Source organism: Geospiza fortis, unplaced genomic scaffold (genome assembly GCF_000277835.1).
Source record: "Geospiza fortis unplaced genomic scaffold, GeoFor_1.0 scaffold78, whole genome shotgun sequence".
Lineage (NCBI taxonomy): Eukaryota > Metazoa > Chordata > Aves > Passeriformes > Thraupidae > Geospiza > Geospiza fortis.
The window spans coordinates 5,271,208-5,291,646 of NW_005054339.1; the positions used below are offsets into that span (position 1 = coordinate 5,271,208).

Below are 20,439 nucleotides of genomic sequence, written 5' to 3' on the forward strand. Positions count from 1 at the left end.
GCAGGTGATTCTAACAATGTGTGTTTCTGCTTTGCAGAGGAGCAGGAATTGGTGGCCTTGGAATAACTGTTGAAGGACCTTCAGAATCTAAAATTAGCTGTAAAGATAATAAAGATGGGAGCTGCAGTGCCGAGTATATTCCTTATGTTCCAGGAGATTATGATGTTAACATCACGTATGGGGGAGAGCATATTCCTGGTAAGAGCTCTTGCTCAGTGGCTTTCAGAAGAGGGATGAAGTCAAACTATGGACTCAGAATTCTCAGTTGGCTGCATCTCTCTTGTGCTGTGGGATGATTTGGCTTTCTGCTTTTCCTCAGAATTCAGGCAGAAAACGCAGTGGCACTTACTCAGATGGGTACAGATGAGTGGAACAGGAAAAGGGACACTGACCCTTGACAAATAACTTATTACATACAAGGGGTGTGTAATACTTCATGTTATAGAAAATAGCCCTTTGGTATGTGGATGCATTAAGGATCCTTTTCTGCAGTAAGAGGGGATGTTTCCTGTTGTTCCCATTCTCTTTGTTGACATACTGAACACAGTAAGATATAAGGAAATATATTGCTTCCATAATGCTTCATTTGCACTTCTGGTTTCTTTCATGTTTATTTTTTTTCCTGAGGTGTGAGAAGTAGATAGGTCACAGATGGTTGACACCAATTCTGTGCAACTGTAGAAGCACTATCATTACACTTCTGGCTTTTGCAGGAGCAGAGGGATAGTGTGGAGGCTGTGGGGTTGTAATTCCTGCAGGCAGCAGAGGAATAGTAATAAAAAACCCTAAGGAAAGGTAGAGAAAAAAGACCTTTTGTTCTCTGTAACGGTTAACCTTGTAGTGTTTAACACTTACCATGTCAACTTCCAGGCAGTCCTTTCAAGGTTCCTGTGAAGGATGTTGTGGATCCCAGCAAGGTGAAGATAGCAGGACCCGGTCTGGGTACAGCTGTTCGAGCCAAAATCCCCCAGTCCTTCACTGTGGACACCAGCAAGGCAGGAATAGCACCTCTTGAAGTGGTGGTGACAGGACCCAGAGGTAAGAGCCAAAGTATTCCATCTGGCTGTGCCCATATCTCTGTTTGGGCAGGTAACATGTTCTGGCCCAGCCTGCAAAGGTGGTGATGCCACTTGAATGAGCATTTCCCTCTGCTCCTGTTCATCTGTCATGTGTCCCTTGGCAGCTGACCCACATCATGCTGTGACAGAGAGCTGTGTCCTAGGTAGTGCTGCTTTGGGCAGAGTCTTTGATGGCTTTAGCCTAGTCTTCAGGGCTGGGAGAAATGATGTGACTAACCATCGCTGGTGAACAATTGTGTGTTAAGTTTTAGATATCAAAAAGTAAATCCAAAATCTAACATGTGTACAGTGACTTGGGAAACCTGAGTCGGTGGATTGCAGGACTCTCTGAATAATGATGGAATTGCTCAGTGGTCCTCAGAGAACAGCAAGGCCCTTGGAGTGATAGCATTAATGGTGTTTACATTAACCTAGAAAGCCATGTCTCAGTGGCAAAGTATCTTGTCAGTGAGCACCTGCTGGCTGCAAGTCTCACCTTGCTGGGAGGTGAGAGCTGCCCCCCCCACTGGAGTGTCAGTCTTGCTGTGCAGGTGCCCTGCAGGTAACACTTGTTTAATTCTAGCGGATGAGACGGATTCCCAGGGATGGCGCTCCCCATTGAAAGCAATTTCGGATTTCTTTAAAGGTGGTCCAAAGGGTGACACTGAGACAGGTTTGAACTCTCACTAACTACTGGCAGTTTTGGTTCTTGGAAATCCGGTTGGCAACAGCAAGAATCATCTGCAGGAGGGAGCGGGAACCAACGGTGTTGCTTTTAGTCTGTGCATGGCAGCTATATACATTTCTTTTGTGCTTGCTTTACCACTAATCCTTTCTGTGTTTTAAAGCCAGCTTGTAATTGTAGACTGCTTTGTGTGTTGATCTAAACTGATATGTCATATAATCTTTGTAGATTTAGCTTAATGCAAATTGAAATAATTGATCCTGCTTTCTTAGGTCTTTGGCAGCTTGCAGGGTGTTCTTGCCTAGGCAGCAAGCCTGCCTTTCTAAACACCTGATTGTGAAAGACAGCTGGTGAATGCTGTACACCAACTGGCTTTAGATCTCAATTCTGTGCAATGAATCCCAATAATACGAAGTAATCTTGTAAATGACAGTACAGACAATTATAAGCATTACCCATTTTCTGTCTTGAAAGATCTTCAATACCCCTTTAGCAATTGCTCTTGACCTAGACTGTACCAAAAGGCAGATCTTTCTCCAATATTTTCATGCTAGCTTTTGTTTACAGCAAGAACATGGGAGCCCAGACAGCAGTGGATAAAAAAAATCTCAAGTCAATGGTTTTGAATATAAAATAAGGGAAGCTGATCATTGATCCATGCCTGTTGCTTTCATCAAAAAAGAAAATTGAAATTTGTTATAAATGAGCAGTCCATACTTTAGCTTTGTGCAGCAAATGTCTATTTTAATAGCATAGCTGAGAAAAAAATGTATTGCTTTTTCAGGAGTTGTGGGACCTGTTAATGTGGTAGACAATGGAGATGGCACCCACACGGTGGTGTACACCCCTATGCAGGAGGGACCCTACATGATCACTGTCAAATACGCCGATGAAGAGATTCCTCGAAGGTAAGGTGATAAGAGAAACTTTGGAGAACTGAAGATTTAACAATCCATTGGTGTTCTCCCAGCACATAAGCACCATTTACAGACTGGCTGTGGTCCTTTTTACTTAACCAGTGCAGCTCCTTGCATGACTTTGGGGTTCAGTGGTGTTTTGAGCCCACTGCACCTGCAGCAGACAGTGTAAGAGGGCTGTATAGCATGTGCTGCAGTAACTATCAGCCGCTGACTTGGGAGGAGGGAAAATAATGGGTTTCTCTTTAAGTCCCTTCAAGGTGAAGGTGCTTCCTACGTACGACGCCAGTAAGGTGACAGCGAGTGGTCCAGGGCTCAGTTCCTATGGCATTCTAGCCAGCCTGCCTGTGGAGTTTGCTGTGGATGCTAAGGATGCTGGGCAGGGACTTCTGGCTGTGCAGATCACGGTAAGTAACAAAACCAAGCAAGACAGGAAACATGTTTTCCAGGTGGGCATGAGTCTCTCCTTTCAGAATTGTCCACAGCTTTATCCTAAAATACCCAATGTCGTGGAGACTGGGCTGCTGACTGGACACTAAGCTCTGGTACAGGAAAGTCTTGCACTCTGCATTTGTGAAGCTCTTGAGAGTGCTTTTGTGAAACTTCTGTCTTAAAATCATTAGATATGCTCTGTTTGGCTCTTGCCTAACCTTACACTCTGCAAATTCCCAAAATGAGATAAGTAATTTCTTGTAAGATTATGGAAATGCTGGCATTTGAAATGGAGGCAGTCTTCTAGCAGAGTTCAGCAAGGCCATGAGATAACAACCACTCTGAGCATCACGTTATGATAAATTAGATCACACATCTCCCTCAAGGTTGCCAGAAGTCATAAGCTGCTTAAGGAGATACTGCAGGAATGTTTTGGTTTATCTTTGTTACTACTCTTTCCGAAGTGTCTGGTGCCTGGACTCTGTGGCCTCAGTGGAAAGGTGTCTGGTTAGTGGACCATAGAGCACATAGCTGAGCTCTGGCATGCCTAGGTCATGGTATGCCTGGTTCTACTTGCCCTTCTGCATTCTTGCTCCTGTCCTGTCTCAATGCCTGCTCAGGTGCACCAAAGCAGTTGCCATTAATTCTGGTGTGCAAGTGTGCTCTTAAAGGATGCAAAATGCTTATCAGAGCTCCCAGCCTGGCTGGGGCTTTGAAGATCGGTTCCACAAGTCCTGTATGGTAGAATTGCATTAGGTGATCCTTCTGGCAGCATTTGTTTGCTTCTTATTCTGAACTGTTGAACCCCAAATGTTTCACAAGCCTTCCTGAAAGAAGTAAGCTCTTTCGTGCTGTACCTAAAATCTCAAGTCCTTTGCAGCTTATACTGTACCCCAGGCAGCATTAAGTCATAAAATACAAAATTGAGTCAACATGTGATTCCCTATAAGCAGACTTGGAAAACTTTCTAAAATGCTTTGTGCTTTGCAGCTGATGAGAAATGGTAGTTGAAGGGGCTGCATAGACCTGCTTTTAGCTGTAGACTTTGCAGTGTGCCAGCAGCTGAATGCCTCATGCAGGAGGATTGACAGCAGACTCCAGTAATGCTTCTCCCTGCCCTCAGACCTTTCAGGGAGCAGCTGCCCAAGGCTACCCTGTGCTTACTCAGGACAGAGCTACACAGTGTGACTGCTCATTTGTGCCTCAGGGAACAGGGAAATGTTCTTAATTTCCAACAGCAGTATGACAGTGAAGTGTGAACTTCTTACAATTAATATAAAGTTCATTAAAATGGCTTGCTGGTCTTAGAAACATTCTCATATCAACCAAAGAGTAGTTAATGATAGTACCGATTATTTTATAGTGGTCTGATATCTTTCTGCTCCTAATACTTGGTTCTTGTTACAAAGTCTTTGAGCAAAACATCTTTGAACTTCAAAAAGCTGCAGTTCTGTGTCTGTTTGAGACCACCTAGGTGTGGTTGTGAACAGATTTGATGTCCAGCTAAAGAAATTCAAAACCTTCATAGCGCTTAAATCTGGTTTGCATTCCTCAGGACCAAGAGGGCAAACCCAAGAGAGTGGACATTCATGACAACAAGGATGGCACTTACACAGTCACCTATGTCCCTGACAAGACGGGCCGCTACACAATTGGCGTTAAGTATGGGGGAGATGATATCCCGGCCTCTCCCTACAGGATCCGGGCTTCTCCAGCTGGGGATGCCAGCAAATGTTTGGCCACGGGTGAGTGTTGGACTCCTCTCTTTACTGTTGTTTGTTCTGGGTGCAAAGCTGCCCTCTGAGCATGGTGCAGTAGATGTGATGGGTGTAGAAGACATGCTTGAGACTTGTGTAGTCTGGCTGCTCTTACAGAAGGGGTGTTCCTAAAGATAAAGAAGTGTCCACCCTGTGGGTGAGCAGGGATCTCTTGCAGCCTCTAGCAAAATCTGTCAGACTGCCTGGGCTGTTATAAACAGACAGATGCAACTGTCTGATGCTTATTTTGGCATCAATAAATCTAGCTGAGAACTTAAGTGAGGTTGATTTAAAAATAACTCATATGTGTGTGTCCGCTGCATCTTGTCCTTGCACAGTGAGCATTCCAAGAAGCTTTTCATTGCAAGCTACACCAGAATTAATTCTGAGGATGTAAATAGCTGGTCATGTGCAAAGCCTGTTCAGGCTAGGTGTTACTAGTGGGGGTTTCTGCTGCTTTTCTGTGTGGTCAAGATTGGCCTGGGTCTGAACAGGATTTTGGGAAGAGACCCTAAAGACAAGATATTACTATGACTCAAGAAATCATTACCTTGGTGTAGGGCTCTCCAGATTTTTTTTGCTGTAGGAGCACACAGGGTGTTCATCACGTGGCTTTGGACTGGTCACTCTGGCATGCTGCCACCTCCCAGGAGGCTGTGGCAGGGAGCAGAAGTGGCAGGAACTAGTTACAAGAATACCACTGAACATTAAGTCCTTTGATTGTAGAATAAATAAATAAAATAGGCAAGGCCAAATTGAACGGGGAAATATAATCTGTTGTAGACCTGTGAGAGTGTGTGGGCATTGTGCTGGACCTGGGCATTGTGCAATTAGAGTGCACCTGAAGCCTGTCCATGAGCTGGCTGCTATCAAGTTGTTTTAAACAGAAATACATTCCTGACACAATGGAAGAAAAAAAGAGATATAATCAAAAAACTAAGAGATATCATCAAAATTTGTTTAAAAGATGCCTTAATGGGTAAATCTGATACTCTTCAAAGTAACTCAAGTCACTAACTATTGAAAGTAACTAAGATGGAGATTACTGCCAGATGCCAGCTAAAATTTCCCATTTCCAAGAAGTGCTTCTGATTCAGTGCTGTAAAGCTGAAATGCAATCACTGTAGGAGTAAGTGCTGGAATACTGCCAGTGTATTAAACCAGCAGGTTTGTTGCCAGTTGAAAATGAGCCATTTACCTGGTAACAAGTGAGGATCAGAAGCAGGAGTACTCAATATGTACTACCGCAAATAAGACATAATAGTTCTCATTTAAACACAGTGTTCTTCAAGCTAGATCTGATTGCTTCAATTTTGGCATTGTTGCATGCTGTTCTTTTTTTGGGATGTGTGGCAGAACAGTGGAAAATCGTGTGTGGAGAAAGTGTGGCCATGGCTGCTACTGTGCCCTTTTATAGCTGTTTACACTGGGAGGTTTATGTTAAAGCAGTGCAGCCGAGTTGCTGGCAGAAGAAAGTGCCTTTGGCTCTGCATAAAGGAATAGGATGATAAGAGTATGGGTTAAGGCATTGCTTTCTTCAAACTTAGCTTTTTTCTTCTCTCTTCCCATCTGGCCTCTCTGTTTGCAGAGGAGAAGGAGAACTGGTAGCCAGCTCTAGCATACCACTCTGCTGACCAGTTTTACAAATGTCCCTTGTTGTACATCTGCTCCCAAAACCACATCTGTGGCTCCCTGGGACCAGTGCCTTGGTACCATGTTCCCCAGGCACCTCACAGGCAGTCTGCCTGGGAAAACTGTCCTGTGAACACTTTCTGTAACTAAAATTGCCTTGTAGGTCCTGGAATTGCACCCACTGTGAAGACTGGTGAGGAGGTTGGTTTTGTGGTAGACGCCAAATCAGCAGGGAAGGGAAAAGTGACGTGTACCGTCCTCACGCCAGATGGGACAGAAGCTGAAGCAGATGTTGTTGAAAATGAGGACGGGACTTACGATATCTTCTACACTGCTGCCAAACCAGGGACCTATGTGATTTATGTCCGCTTTGGTGGGGTGGACATTCCCAACAGTCCTTTCACCGTCATGGTAAGCCAGTTCTGCTAAGCCAGTTCTGCTCCAGAAGTAGCTCCCACTCAGATCCCTGCTGCCGTGTTTTATTTAGCAATAGGTTAACTTTGTGTGTAAATGTTCAGATATTTATTAGGCTAGCAGGAACTAATGAATCCTTGTTCCTTGCAGAGCTTATTTTGGGCAGGCAATATGGCTAAGTGAAATGGGATAGAAACCATCAGAGGATGAAGACTTGGCTTTTTGGAAGAAATTTGTTTTTCATTTCCTGACCATGTAGTTCTTTTCCTAAATGATGTAAGGGTGGTTGTAATCAGCTTCTACAACTAATTATGTTGGCCATTGTCAGATACAGTGCTCTGCCTTCTCTGTCTCTCACTTTTTATTAAGATGATCCCAAAATAAGGAATGGTCTGCTGACAGATCCCATGGAAGCAGACTGTTAGCTCACATTTAAAAATTACTTGTAAGTGCTAGTCAAACTGTTATAACCAAATTTTCCCTCCTTCTAATTATCTGCCTTCCTATGTGCAGCACTCCACATTTAGCAAACAATACCCCAGTCCCCTGAGAAGCAGACCAGGTGCCTCTCAGGGCTCACGGAAGCCCTTCTTGTGAAGAACATCTCTCTGTGTTGGCAAAACAATTCTCAGTCTTGTAATCTCAGCCCAGGCAGCCTCTGGTACATCTTGGTCCCTGTAATCACAGGACTGTGCTGAGTGCAGATGGGGCTCGTGGGCAAGTCTCTGGGGCCAGCAACTCTGGCTCTTCCTACCTGTCATCCTGGCAGATTGCTATGGGTGGCTGGAGATTTCCTTGAGAGAAACGACTCCCTTGGTCACTGCTCAAGGTTCACCACAGGAAATGCCTCTCGAGGTCAGGGAGCCCAATCCTGGCCAGCCAAAATTCCCACTTCCTGGCTGACTGATACATTATGTGTTTGACTTGGGTGTCTCAGCTGGGGACAGAGAACACTGAAACAGCAGCATTTCTGTTTTGCATTGGTTTTCTCAGTGGAGTCTATCCATGCAGAAGTTTGCAGTGGGTTATTTCATTAGGGTGGTTTGCAGTGGTGTAAATGGGCAGGAGGGGCTGGGATGGCTGAGCCTGGGGGAGCTGCCTGCATGGCTGTCAGTCCCAGCCACTCGTGTTGGGTTAATGGGAGAGATGGGAATTTGCAAGTCGTGCTCTTGGCACACTTGGTGAGGAGAGCGTCTGCGCCAGAGGAAAACACGTTTGGTGCCTTGACGACGCAGTCTCAGCTATGAATCAGAGCAAAGGCTTTGCTGCTATGGCTGGATGTGGGCTGGGTCATTCACCCAAGTGCATGAACCAGAGCAGCCTTCCCACAACAGCCGGCTCCCCTGCCTTCCAACTGGCGTGTCATGCTGCACAGCACTCAGGGACTCCCATCTTGGGTTTAAACCTTTCCCTTCCCTCACTGCATCAGTCCCATAAGCAACTCTGATACTCAGTTCCACCAGTGGTCAGGCAGAGCTTTCCACTTTCCTCCCAAGCATACAACAATGGCATGTACTGGCTTTGTCCCTTGCTGTGCCACTGGTGGCTTCCTCCAGTGCCTGTGGAAGGGCAGTTTCCCAGCTTCCCTGACTGGATCCGGGTCTTTGCTATGGCAAGAGGACTGGGAGGGCTACACAGTGGGAGGAAGGCGTTGAACTGGAAGGAGCAGTGTGTTCTGAGCTGTGGAAGGTGGGAATGCCTCCATGCCAGAATAACATCTAATAACAACTAACCTGCCTCTACCCCTGCCCAGGCTGTAGATGCAGATGATGTCGCCGCACAGTCACAGGAGCCAGTGGGCGCTTCCCCGCCCGGATTCCGCCCTTGGGTACACAATTTTTACATTTTTCAGCTCCCCATCTGTGTTCCATTTCAGATGACAGCCTGCTTCTTGGGACTGCTTGATTGCTCTGGTCATTGTGTTCATTCTTTCTGTTTCATCAATTGTTTCAATTGTTCTTGGGATCCAGACCTTGTTTTTTCTTTGCTGCTTGAAGGGAGTCTCCAAATAAACTCATGTAAACATGAAGAGGATCATTGCACCCACAGCTTCCACTTCTGAAATGTCTGCTGTTGGCAAAAGCACCCTGAGTGCACTGCTTTGTTTTCCCAGTAAAATCACAGTGTCTTGAGTTCAGAGTCGCATTGTGAAACTTGTTTCTTTTGTCTATTTTGTGTTGCAATCATTCTGCCCCATTTAAAAATCACTTTCTCTTCCAGGCCTTAAGCAACTAAATCCTTTCAGATGGAGCCACTTTGGGTCTTGTGTGCATTGTCTTCCATCACTTTGTGTTCCATTTTTATCTCTTCCTTTTTTTCCAGCATGTCTTCCATCCGTGCCGTGTTTGATTTGCTCTGCTCTGCGGTGTGGTGTTGTAAAGGAGAGCTTGGCCGGACACTGCTCTGGTGGAGCCCAGTCCTTGGCTGGCTGCAATAATCACGCTCTCTTCTGCTTGTGCTTGCAGTGGAGTTGCTCAGTGCTCATTTGGCTCTACCAGCCCTTTTGAAATGACCCATCTTTTTGCTTGCTTTAGGTTACAGAAGAAGCTTATGTCCCTGTTGGAGACATGAACGGCATGGGGTTCAGGCCCTTTGATATGGTTATCCCATTTGCTGTAAGGAAAGGAGAAATAACAGGTACCTGGAGTGCCTCTCAGGGAGATTCATGCTTTTTGTTAGTGTGTTTATCCATTTGCAGCTAACTGACTGGGTGGTCTAGACCACAGTGTGTGTGGGAGGTTCATATCCTGCCAGCAATATAGCTGTTTAATTTCACATTGAGTGGCACCCGCTGAGGATGAGTAGGATATGCCCCTTCAATGGTTTGAGTTAAGTGAGGGGATTCTTGGTGTGTTGCTGTGGCCTTAGTGCTAGGCTGTGAGCTACTGCAGTACAGGGCCTATTGATGCTTTTTCCCTTCTCGAGCAGCTACATGCATCCTTGATAAGCTCCATTATTTCTTTTCTGCAGATGCTATAAAGCAGTTAATTCTGCATTCCTGTTACACGTACCTTCTCCAAAGCAGGTGACCCTTCTTCTACAGGTCTGGCAGCTGAGAGCATTGCTCCAGTAGCACCCTGGTTGCACTAAGCTCCCGCCCACAAGGCCTGTGTCCCCTCTGCCCTCTAGCTCAGCAATCCCAACCTAAGCCCTGGCCTGTCCCAGCTTGAAGGAACAGTCAAACTTTCCTTTTCAAAAGTGCAGCAGAAGAGGGAGTGACGAGGTAGATCAGTGCTTTGTATGCAGCTTGCTGTGAAAAGCTCCGTGGCTGCAGCAAACAGCCCTGCCTGTAGAGTTTGTAAGGTCACAGGACTGTTTGCCAGATGTCTACCACTGCCTTGTATTCATGTAGCTTAAGTAGAAAACGTGTCTGGTTAGTGTTCCCATTAGTCTCCTATTTGTGCCTGTGGGTAAGGAATTTAACAATTTAAAATGCTTGTTTAAAATGGCTAGACAATTCTCTGTGGGTGGGAGAGGGGAAGCAGGCAGCTTCTCCCTCTGTGACTCCCATGGTGGCCTTTTGTAGGTGAAGTACACATGCCCTCTGGAAAGATGGATACACCAGATATCATGGATAATAAAGATGGCACAGTAACAGTGAAATATGCTCCTACTGAGGTTGGGCTGCATGAAATGCACATAAAATACATGGGAAATCACATCCCAGGTAAGTCTGACAAAGCAGGCAATGCAAATCTTAGTACAGAGTCCTGCTGATGCATCTGGTTCTTGGTGAGGTTCTGTAGCTAAGTCATGCATGCTGTGGAAAGATCTGCCCATGATATTTTATCATTCAGCTGCCCTTTCTCTACAGGCAGTCCAGAAAGAACTAAAGCAAAGGAGTAAGTGCCAGCACATATGAGCTTCCATTGTGGTTTAATAGTACCAGCCAGGCTTAAAATGGATTTTGGTTTTGGGGAAACTAGCTTTTGTGGCATTTTATTATGAAGAAGAAACATACAATTTTCTAACTACTAGTTTTTCAGGTTGAAATTTACTGCCATGGTGCTCAACAAAACTACTGGTTACGGTGTGTGTTTATCCTTAAAACTGCATTGGCAAAAAATCTCAAAACTGTGGGGAGAACTGATTGGTTGAAATACTATAGTTACTATTTCCATCTGATTGCAATAAAATAAAACACACATGCATATTATGCTGTAATCTTTCTTTCTTCCTGGCTGCTTCTTAACAAACAGAAACCACTGCATTTCATTCCATTGCTCTTTTGTCCTTGCTCCCCCAGCTCCCCAGTGGAAGCACTGCCTGGCCTGGAGGCTGTGGCTGCCCTGTGGTTCTCCAGGCATGCTGGCTTTGGGGGGCTGGGCAGAAAGGGATGTGTAGATATGAGACAAAATACCTTCAGTACTGCCTGAGAGGGACTGCTGGTTCTGTTTGTACAGAAACACAGCATAACTTAGGCTGAAGTGGGGAGCTCAGTGATGTGTGGAGCTGCTTCAGTCTCTTCAGCACTTCATGGATATAGCACCCCCATAGGTGCTGACCTCTCTGCTGTGTTGGTTCACTAATGCCATTACCCTGTGCTGGGATAGAGAGATGATGTGCCACAATGTTTCTTTCTTGAAGGTTGTCATGCATCAAACTTTTTACTGTCTCAGCTGCAAAATCTAACTTTGGACTGAAGAGCTATCTGTGCCTTTTTTGAAACCATTATTGATTGTTAGTGACTGTGCTTTTTGTTCTTGTGCACCAGCTTAGCTAATCTGAGGCTGGCAAATACATTCTTGGATACCCTTCAAATTTGCTAGTTCAGGTTCATTGAGTCAGACAATGTGCTGTGCTAGTTCCTAATTCTGTGCTACTAAAATTCAGAATCAGTGCCTGAGCTGAAAGCCTGCTTCTGAGTCATGTTCTGATTTAATGTGCTAAAAATAAACTTGCAGTGAACAAGACCCTTTACAACATCAGTTAAGCTTATCTCTGGTAACTAGAGTAACACTTACTCTTCCATGACTGAATGTAGCACAAATTGTGGAAAAGTGTCTTTTGAGGATGGAAATGGAGGTTTATTTGGTTTTTAAGTGCATTACAGTCACAGTAAGGTTTTTCAGATACCATGTAATGAGAAGGGCATGCAGGAGCATGGGTATCAGCTCTTGTAGTCCAGACCACTCATCCTTAAAAGTGCTTCTTTTTGGTTTTTTCCCCTTTAGAGAGCCCTCTGCAGTTCTATGTCAATTACCCCAACAGTGGCAGTGTGTCTGCTTATGGACCTGGCCTCATCTATGGGATTGCAAATAAACCAGCAACTTTCACCATTGTCACAGAAGATGCAGGAGAGGGTAAGTCAGTTCTTTAAACCCATCCTACTCTAAACAAGGAACTTCTTGGTAGTGTAATGCACATTGGCTTTGATTTACATTCATCTGTCCAACTATGAATCTCTGTGATGTCACACAAATCACTTATGCAAATATCAGGCTGTAACTTGCAGTAAAAACTGGTTTATTACCCCTTCCTGAGAGCAGTAGTAGATGTACCCTGTGGTACTGGGTGCAAATTGTTTGTTCAGTTAAAAATAAAGTGAAAGCAGCTTAAATCTAGGGGATGATGTCTGGGTGTGGAATTGCTGTTTGGGAAATCTAAAGACTGAATAGAACTGTGGCCTTAGTGGGTTGGTCTGAGCTGGTTTTGCTGCTGTCCTTTGAAAACACACATTTAAGCTCCATTTTCAGTACCAGGCACTGGATATTTCTCTTTGGACCAAATCTTTGGACCTGGTGTTCACAAAGGTTTACAGAAGTGCCACTCTACCTTTTTCCTAGGTGGGCTGGACTTGGCTATTGAAGGACCTTCAAAAGCAGAGATCAGCTGCATTGATAACAAAGATGGGACATGCACAGTCACGTACCTGCCTACTCTACCTGGGAACTACAGCATCCTGGTAAAATACAATGACAAACACATTCCAGGCAGTCCATTCACAGCCAAGATCACAGGTATAAAGTTTAAACTTCTGGAAGCACTTCATATTAAAAATTAACCTCTGATACCATGGGGAACCTGGTTTGTGGCAGGAATTTGAAGTCCTCTGACTTGTTCTGCACTTAACTTTGTAATGTTTTGTGACTCGTTTCTCTTTATGTATTCAGATGATAACAGAAGACGGTCTCAGGTTAAGCTTGGTTCTGCTGCTGACTTCATGTTGGATATCAATGAGACTGATCTCAGTCTCCTAACAGCCAGCATTAAAGCCCCGTCTGGTCGTGATGAGCCTTGTCTTCTGAAGAGGCTGCCCAATAACCACATTGGTAAGATCTGAGAGATTACTGTGATAGTCTTTATTCCAGTTTGCTTTGCTTTGTAAAATGACTGACTTCTCTGGTCCTTCCCAGAAGAGTGTTGTTGAACCAAGTAGTTGATAGTGTTTGCTACAGTTGTCCAAAGACAGAAAAGTATGAAGAGTGGCCTCTTGTCTTTGCTTGCATGTGACGTGCCAGGTTGCAGTTGAAGTGGGTTTTGTCAGCATATATGAATGACCTTGTGGTCTGCTTGAGAGCAACACTTCAACATGAGTAAAGAGACTGCTCTTCCAGTATTTCATTTCTTGGTGTGATTAAGGCATTTAAATCAAGTATAACATGAATAAAAACTGAATAAATTTCTCACATTTCTCTGCTTTGTAGGCATCTCATTCATTCCACGGGAAGTAGGAGAACATCTGGTTAGCATCAAGAAAAATGGGAGCCATGTACCAAACAGCCCTGTGACAATCATGGTGGTCCAGTCTGAGATCGGGGATGCCAGACGGGCAAGAGTTTTTGGACGTGGCTTGGTAGAAGGACGAACCTTTGAAATGTGTGACTTCATTGTAGACACAAGAGATGCTGGTTAGTGCCCTCACAAAGGGACCATGAGATGCTGTGACAAGAGCACTGCCTCCTTCAGCATGCAGCCACCTGGTCACAAGCTGCCAAGCAGCAGCTGCCATTAAGCACAGTCATTGCTGTCAGTTGTTAACCAGAGACAGTGCTATTTTAGAATATGCTTTGTAAGCTCCTGGCCCATGTCTTTGTTACAACCAACAGAGACTGTCACTGAGGTGGTGCTGGCTCTAGTATCATTTGGTATTGCAAGAAGGAAATGAGGAAGATAGTTATTTCCCGGTTAGTTTAATGTGGAGCCTTGGATAACTTTTTAGCTTGGTAGATAACTTTTCAACATTATTTAAAGAAAAAAGGATATAGTCTGAGAATTTTAGGAGCTGAATGCATGCTGTGCCTCTGCCTGATTAGGAGTACAGAAATGCCATTAAGGCATCGTGCAACTCCCATGTGCCCATTGTGATACAAACCTACCAACTAGCACCTGCTATGGCTTTGGAATATTTTGTCAGATTTAGAGAAGAGCTTTGGAAATCTGAGGCTAACTTTTCTAAATTGTAGGTTATGGTGGGATCTCACTGGCAGTTGAAGGGCCCAGCAAGGTAGAGATCCAAACTGAAGATCTAGAAGATGGAACTTGCAAAGTGTCCTATTTTCCAACTGTGCCTGGTGTGTACATTGTGTCCACTAAATTTGCAGATGAACATATTCCAGGTAAGCAGAAGTGTTGGGCAAAATTTTGATTAGTACAACAGAAGTCTTATCTGGCTGCCCAGCGCTCTGGAACTGTGGGTGGGCTGTGTGATCTGGCTTGGACCATAAGTCCCAAAGATTCGAGGAGGTTCTCCCCAGGCAGCAAGCATCCAAAACTGTTCTTGTTACGTGCATGTATTTGACTGTTAGTTGTGCATGAAAGTTCCCCTGTAATCTCCTAAAAGTCAGAGGAAGCTTTCATTTCTGCCCTCAATGGTGTGGTAATAAGCAGAGGAGGAATGACTTGCTGTGATACTTACAGGCAGCCCATTCAGTGTGAAGATAAGTGGTGAAGGAAGAGTTAAGGAGAGCATCACACGAACAAGACGGGCTCCTTCTGTTGCAACAGTAGGAAGCATATGTGATCTGAACCTAAAAATCCCAGGTAAGCAACAACATCCTTATCCCCAGAACCACTACTTGCTCTTGTGTAGCATGGGGTACTTGAGAAAGGGAAAATACAAACTTGAGTTGTGTAAGGACATCCTCATATTAACATAGCTTAGGGAAGAAACACTGGTAATGTGTCTTTTCAAACAGTTAAAAATAAGCATAACCATGATCAACACATGAAAAAATAAATACTGGTGAGGCCTTAATTTAATTTATTCTGTGTACAGCAGGCTGGAGAATGGGCTGCACAGCTCACTTTAGCTCCAGGGTTTTGAGATCATGTTGGCTGTTAAATGTTTGTACTGCTGTCTGGAAACTGTGAATCATGTAGGCCAGGCTTAGCTGGCTGCACTTATCCAGCCACTTCATCTGCCTGTGTAGCACCTGGGAAGCTGCAGCTGGCCAGGTTTTCTGCTCAGAAGCACAGATAGCTGTGTGCCTCTTCTGTTACTTGTACTGGGTAATCACTTGAGCTCAGGTCCTGCTTCCAAAACCTTACGTCACTTTCTAATCTGCATTTTTTTTAATTCTCTTGCTAGAAATTGATTGTGCTGATATGACAGCTCAGGTAACCAGTCCCTCTGGGAGAAACTTTGATGCTGAAATTGTAGAGTGTGACAAAAACACCTACTGTGTCCGCTTTGTGCCACAAGAAATGGGGGTCCACACTGTGGATGTCAAATACAAAGGGCAGCCAGTGCCAGGCAGCCCCTTCCAGTTCACCGTGGGGCCGCTGGGCGAGGGAGGAGCCCATAAAGTGAGAGCTGGAGGCCCAGGGCTGGAGCGTGGAGAGACAGGTGTTCCAGGTGAGTCCTCTGCTCTCAGTAGGCTCCAGAATCTGCTGGGCGCAGGTCTGCAGTGCAGTGTTTGGCTAACAGGAGCCTCTGAAACTGCTAAGCACTATCTCCTGGGATGATGGGTTGAGCTACCATTCTTCAAATATGCTCAAGTGGGGAACTTCACAGTCTGTTAGGAGGAAGCTGCAACCCATCAGCAGCAGCAAACTTACCCTGTGTGTGCTCTCATGTGCTTCAACAGCTGAGTTCAGCATATGGACACGGGAAGCTGGAGCTGGAGGACTGTCTATTGCTGTAGAAGGCCCAAGTAAAGCAGAAATCACCTTTGATGACCATAAAGATGGGTCTTGTGGTGCATCATATATAGTTCAAGAGCCAGGTATGTACTGAGACCAAATCACATGGAAACAACACTGATTGTGACTTTCAAAGAAACTACGAACACTCACTGCTTCTCTTCTCTCTGCAGGCAACTATGAGGTGTCCATAAAGTTCAATGATGAGCACATTCCTGAAAGCCCCTACCTGGTTCCTGTCATCGCCCCCTCCGATGATGCTCGCAGGCTCACTGTCACTAGTCTTCAGGTGAGACATAAGGAAACATCTCTACAACTTACCACAGAGACTGATTTCGTCCTTGTTCTCCAAAACCAAAATGGTTGTCCTTTCTTCTAAGTAATAGCCTTGTCTTGGTTGGTGCTTGTTGTCAAGCTCAGCTTGCAGCCAGAGAGATTTTTGGCAGCTGGCCCCTGGGTGACTCTGGCTAGCCAGAGTTCGAAGGCAGAAGGCTCAATTGAGTGTGTTACAAGTGATAACACTTGGGAATTAGGAATAAGAGGCTCCAGAAATAGCATTGGAGGAGGTAAGACATGTTTCCCGTGCCATTAGCTGGGGGAAGGACAAGGAGAACTGAAATTTAGAGGTGAACCACCAGTGATCATGCTGGTACCAAGTTCCTCATTTGGCACACGCACGAAGAGCTGCATTTCCATGGGTGAGATAGCACAGGGCTGCATAGCTGGGACATCACTGCAGCCTGGCCAGGCAGACAGAGGTGGCCCCACCATGAGGTCAGGGTACAGATTTGCTCTGGCTGATGCCACAAAACCACAGAGTCACAGCTCAGATGATTCATGAAAGGTAGTGAACCTCAGAGTGAATCACAGCTTTGTAGCTGGTCTGGGCTCAGCTGGTAACCTCACCATGTAATTTGTGTATGTGTGTGGTTACAGGCATTAAAATACAAGTAACATTAAAGGCCTGACTGAAATCTCCAAAGCCAGAAGCTTGGATGTGAGACTGAGAATCTGTGTCTAAATATACTGTACCTCAGTCCTCCTTGAGTGGTGATTAGTACTTCAGTTCAAGCTTTTTTTGGTTATGTCCCAGCTGTGATCCCCAGGAGTTTGCCTGGACTGCAGGAATTCTCCACCTCGGCTGTGTACATGAACCGTGACAGCCTGATCCGGTAGTATCTTTTCTAACAAGGAGTTACAAGGGCGTTAATTAGTCACTGTGGTATTGATGTTTGCCTTGTGTTTCATTTAAAGACTCTTTGACAGGAATACTCACTTCAATTAAGTCCTGGAGAGGCAGATAAAGCTGAGTATTCTGTAACAGAGTCCATTGTGCAGCATCAGCCTCCACTAAACCCACATCAGGGACTTGTTTATACATTGTACCTCAGTTCTACTCAGTTGCATTTATTTCCCTCTTCAGGATTTAGTTGAAAACAAAATGAGGTAAAGTATGTTAGAGATATTACTGCTGCATAGCTGCATGGGCTGTGCTGGTCGAGGACCACTGTGGCTCAGATGTGGAGCTGTGGAGCTGTCTTGCCTTCCACCAATGGCCTGACAGCACAAAAACATCTGGTTTCATGTTTTAAATTACTTTCTTATGTTTGAGACATCTTGTGGTGGCGTTCTAAATGCAGCCTCTTGTGGCAAATATAAACATGCATATTACTCTTTCAGACATTTGGATTATCAGAGGCTTTTCCCTGAATGAATCTGGAATGAATGAATGGGCTGAAAAATGGAGCTATAGCTTAAGCATCCTTTAAATCAAGTGCCTGAGTACCAAGGACTGACCTCAGTGATAATGGGTGACTGGTATTGTAAACCTGCCTCTCTTTGATGTGGCACAATTGTCTGGCTTCCAAAAACAGTCTGTTACCATGGCAAAGTCAGCCTAGCCAACGTGGGTGACTCCTGAATCAGCCACCCCCTAAGAGGGAGAGAGCGTCTGATTTGAGAGTTAATGCAAGTCACAACTTTATGCCTTTTGTTAAAATCAAAAAACCCTCATGCTGAAGTGGTTATTTCCCTGCCACAAATCTTGTGCTGTCTGAAATGAAGTTTGAGTTTGATAATCTGACTGTTGCGTTCTCAGGAGTCTGGATTAAAAGTTAATCAGCCAGCATCCTTTGCTATAAGGCTGAACGGGGCAAAGGGCAAGATCGATGCTAAAGTCCACAGCCCCTCCGGAGCTGTCGAAGAGTGCCATGTGTCTGAGCTGGAGCCAGGTGAGCACAGCTTGGTGATGATCAGAACAATTGCATGACCTCCAAAGCACACATGCTGTCACGTAGGGAATTTGGTTCCTCTGGCTTACGAATAGTGTGTCCCAAGGATGAGCATGCTGCTTGGAAAATGACTTTTTGGTGTCAAGAGCTGTTCAGTCAGGGTTATATCCATGTTTTTCCATGAACTAACTGAGCCCCAGATTGTTTAAGATAGAGGTATTTAAGTCTTGGCTTGCCAGTGAAGGTACAGTGACATTAGTAATAAATTAAAAATAATGTGGTTGTTGAATTTAACCAGGGAAGAAGTTTATTTCTCAAAGCCATGCTTCGATCTTTGACTAATAGTTTATGTTTAACTCACACTCACTCCTTCACATGAAATGTCAAGGAAGCTGTCTATAAGCAAACACTACAGAAAGCTCAACACCTGTTTCAGCAATGAGCTTTTCTTTTTCACTTGAAGTCTGTATGAGTTATGGTCTGTACCATGAACAAACAGCAGCTGTCCAGCTGGGGGAGATCAGTCCCGCCTCTGAGTTAACATGCAATCAAAAATGTGAAATATCAGCAAATTGCTAAATTACTTCATTAGATGAAGGTGTAGTGTCAGAGCAGCGCACTCAGCTCGCTGGTGAGATTTGGCTTGCTCTGACCAGCTGCTTTTCTTCTCCCTCAGCTGCCAACAGATTGGGCTATGATTCAGTTTTCATGTTTAGTGCATGAGTGAGGCAAATAATCCTCAGACTAGATGACAGTTGAGATCAGGTCCTAGTGAACAAGGTGAAAACACAAGCTGTAAAACCTTCTGTGAGAAATACAGCATTTTCCTGCTTAAATACGAGTTTAGCAGCTCGTGTAGCTGAGTTCATTTAAACTGGGACCAAAATATGTCAAAGGCTTTCAGAAGCTCAGATTGCTAATCAGCCCTGTGTGGGGTTTAATTGGTGGTTTATGGTTGGATGGTTGCCTCTGGTTTGTCAGCAGAGCCCTTCTCTCCCTGTTGCAGATAAATACGCCGTTCGGTTCATCCCCCACGAGAACGGCGTGCACTCCATCGATGTGAAGTTCAACGGCAGCCACGTGGTGGGCAGCCCGTTCAAGGTGCGCGTGGGCGAGCCCGGCCAGGCGGGCAACCCCGCCCTCGTCACAGCCTACGGGTCCGGCCTGGAGAGCGGCACCACAGGTAACCCTTCTCCTGCAGACTGCCTGCACCTGGGCTTGGGGATGTACAGAACCTATTTCTAGCTGTACTTTTACATGACTTCACCTGCTAAGGCAGCTAAACTAACCCACATTCTCTGCTGACCTGAGTGCAGGCTAATTTTGCTTTCTAGCATGCTCCTCATGTCTTATAACCATCACTCACAAGTCTGCAGCCTATACTGAGCCTTAACAAACTTAAAACTTATGTAAATCGGCAACTGCAACACGCATTCACTGAACTGCTGGTTAGCAGCTGGGCTACAGCTCTGCTGGTTAGCTTAGCTCCACGTCGGTGGTCCCTCGAGCTCCAGGGATGCTCTGGCTCCCTTCCACACATGAACATGATGCCTGAGATGGCTGTCTAGAGATGAAGGAATCTTGTTTAACTTGTGTTAATTAAATGTCTATGAGGGTGTTACCGTCCCTGTTAGCTTTCCTTTGGTGCTTGCACCTCTGAGAAATCTCAAGTGAAATGCAGTAGGATATTTAAACCCTAGGGAGAAGGTGGGTTGTTCTGTTGGTAGTGTGCTATTCATGCTGCAGATGCAGCGTGAACAGTCTCTTCTTGGAAATCTGACACCTTGTCTGCTGTGGCTGCCTCATCTGATAGTTCTCAACTCAAGAATGTAGGGTTTAGGGTTTGTTTTTTCATTTCTATGATTTGTGGCCTTAGTAAGTACAGAAATATTCCAGGATATGCACTTTGATTTATTTGTGTTCTTGCTCAGGCCACACACACAGGTAAATAGCAGAGTAAAATGATTATTTTTTCTCCTTTTGTAGTGTAAGGGAATAGCTAGTTCATTTTGTCCTATCCACTGCTGTCTCCTGTGGATTCCATCTCATACCTTTTTTCTCCCTGTGAAGAAAAATACTACAATTATTCAGTCAAAGCTTCTGCTGTTCTGGAGGAACCAAGCAGTTGGTTTTGGAAACACGTAGATACACTCTATAAAATAAAGATGTAGCTTGAGCTCCTTTAATAGGTGGAAACAAATGCACTCATTAATACCAGCCAGTGATGCA

The 20,439-nt window shown here is 44.9% G+C and overlaps 1 protein-coding gene across 3 annotated transcripts in view; it reads left to right on the forward strand.

Moving 5' to 3' along the window:
- Window positions 1–20,439, forward strand: part of FLNB (filamin B) — a 70,737-nt gene that overhangs the window by 45,090 nt on the left and 5,208 nt on the right. For 2 of the 3 annotated variants that reach the window (XM_031058173.1, XM_005422461.3), the window contains exons 24-43: window positions 38–198; window positions 871–1,038; window positions 2,528–2,651; window positions 2,911–3,067; window positions 4,648–4,837; window positions 6,645–6,892; window positions 8,649–8,723; window positions 9,430–9,532; window positions 10,422–10,562; window positions 12,070–12,198; window positions 12,682–12,855; window positions 13,009–13,167; window positions 13,543–13,746; window positions 14,302–14,454; window positions 14,756–14,878; window positions 15,426–15,692; window positions 15,925–16,062; window positions 16,153–16,268; window positions 18,078–18,210; window positions 19,217–19,393. In XM_031058173.1, the coding sequence (XP_030914033.1) occupies window positions 38–198; window positions 871–1,038; window positions 2,528–2,651; window positions 2,911–3,067; window positions 4,648–4,837; window positions 6,645–6,892; window positions 8,649–8,723; window positions 9,430–9,532; window positions 10,422–10,562; window positions 12,070–12,198; window positions 12,682–12,855; window positions 13,009–13,167; window positions 13,543–13,746; window positions 14,302–14,454; window positions 14,756–14,878; window positions 15,426–15,692; window positions 15,925–16,062; window positions 16,153–16,268; window positions 18,078–18,210; window positions 19,217–19,393 (3,140 nt within the window). The remainder of the gene's footprint in view (window positions 1–37; window positions 199–870; window positions 1,039–2,527; window positions 2,652–2,910; window positions 3,068–4,647; window positions 4,838–6,644; window positions 6,893–8,648; window positions 8,724–9,429; window positions 9,533–10,421; window positions 10,563–12,069; window positions 12,199–12,681; window positions 12,856–13,008; window positions 13,168–13,542; window positions 13,747–14,301; window positions 14,455–14,755; window positions 14,879–15,425; window positions 15,693–15,924; window positions 16,063–16,152; window positions 16,269–18,077; window positions 18,211–19,216; window positions 19,394–20,439) is intronic. The other variant, XM_005422462.2, reaches the window with a different exon arrangement.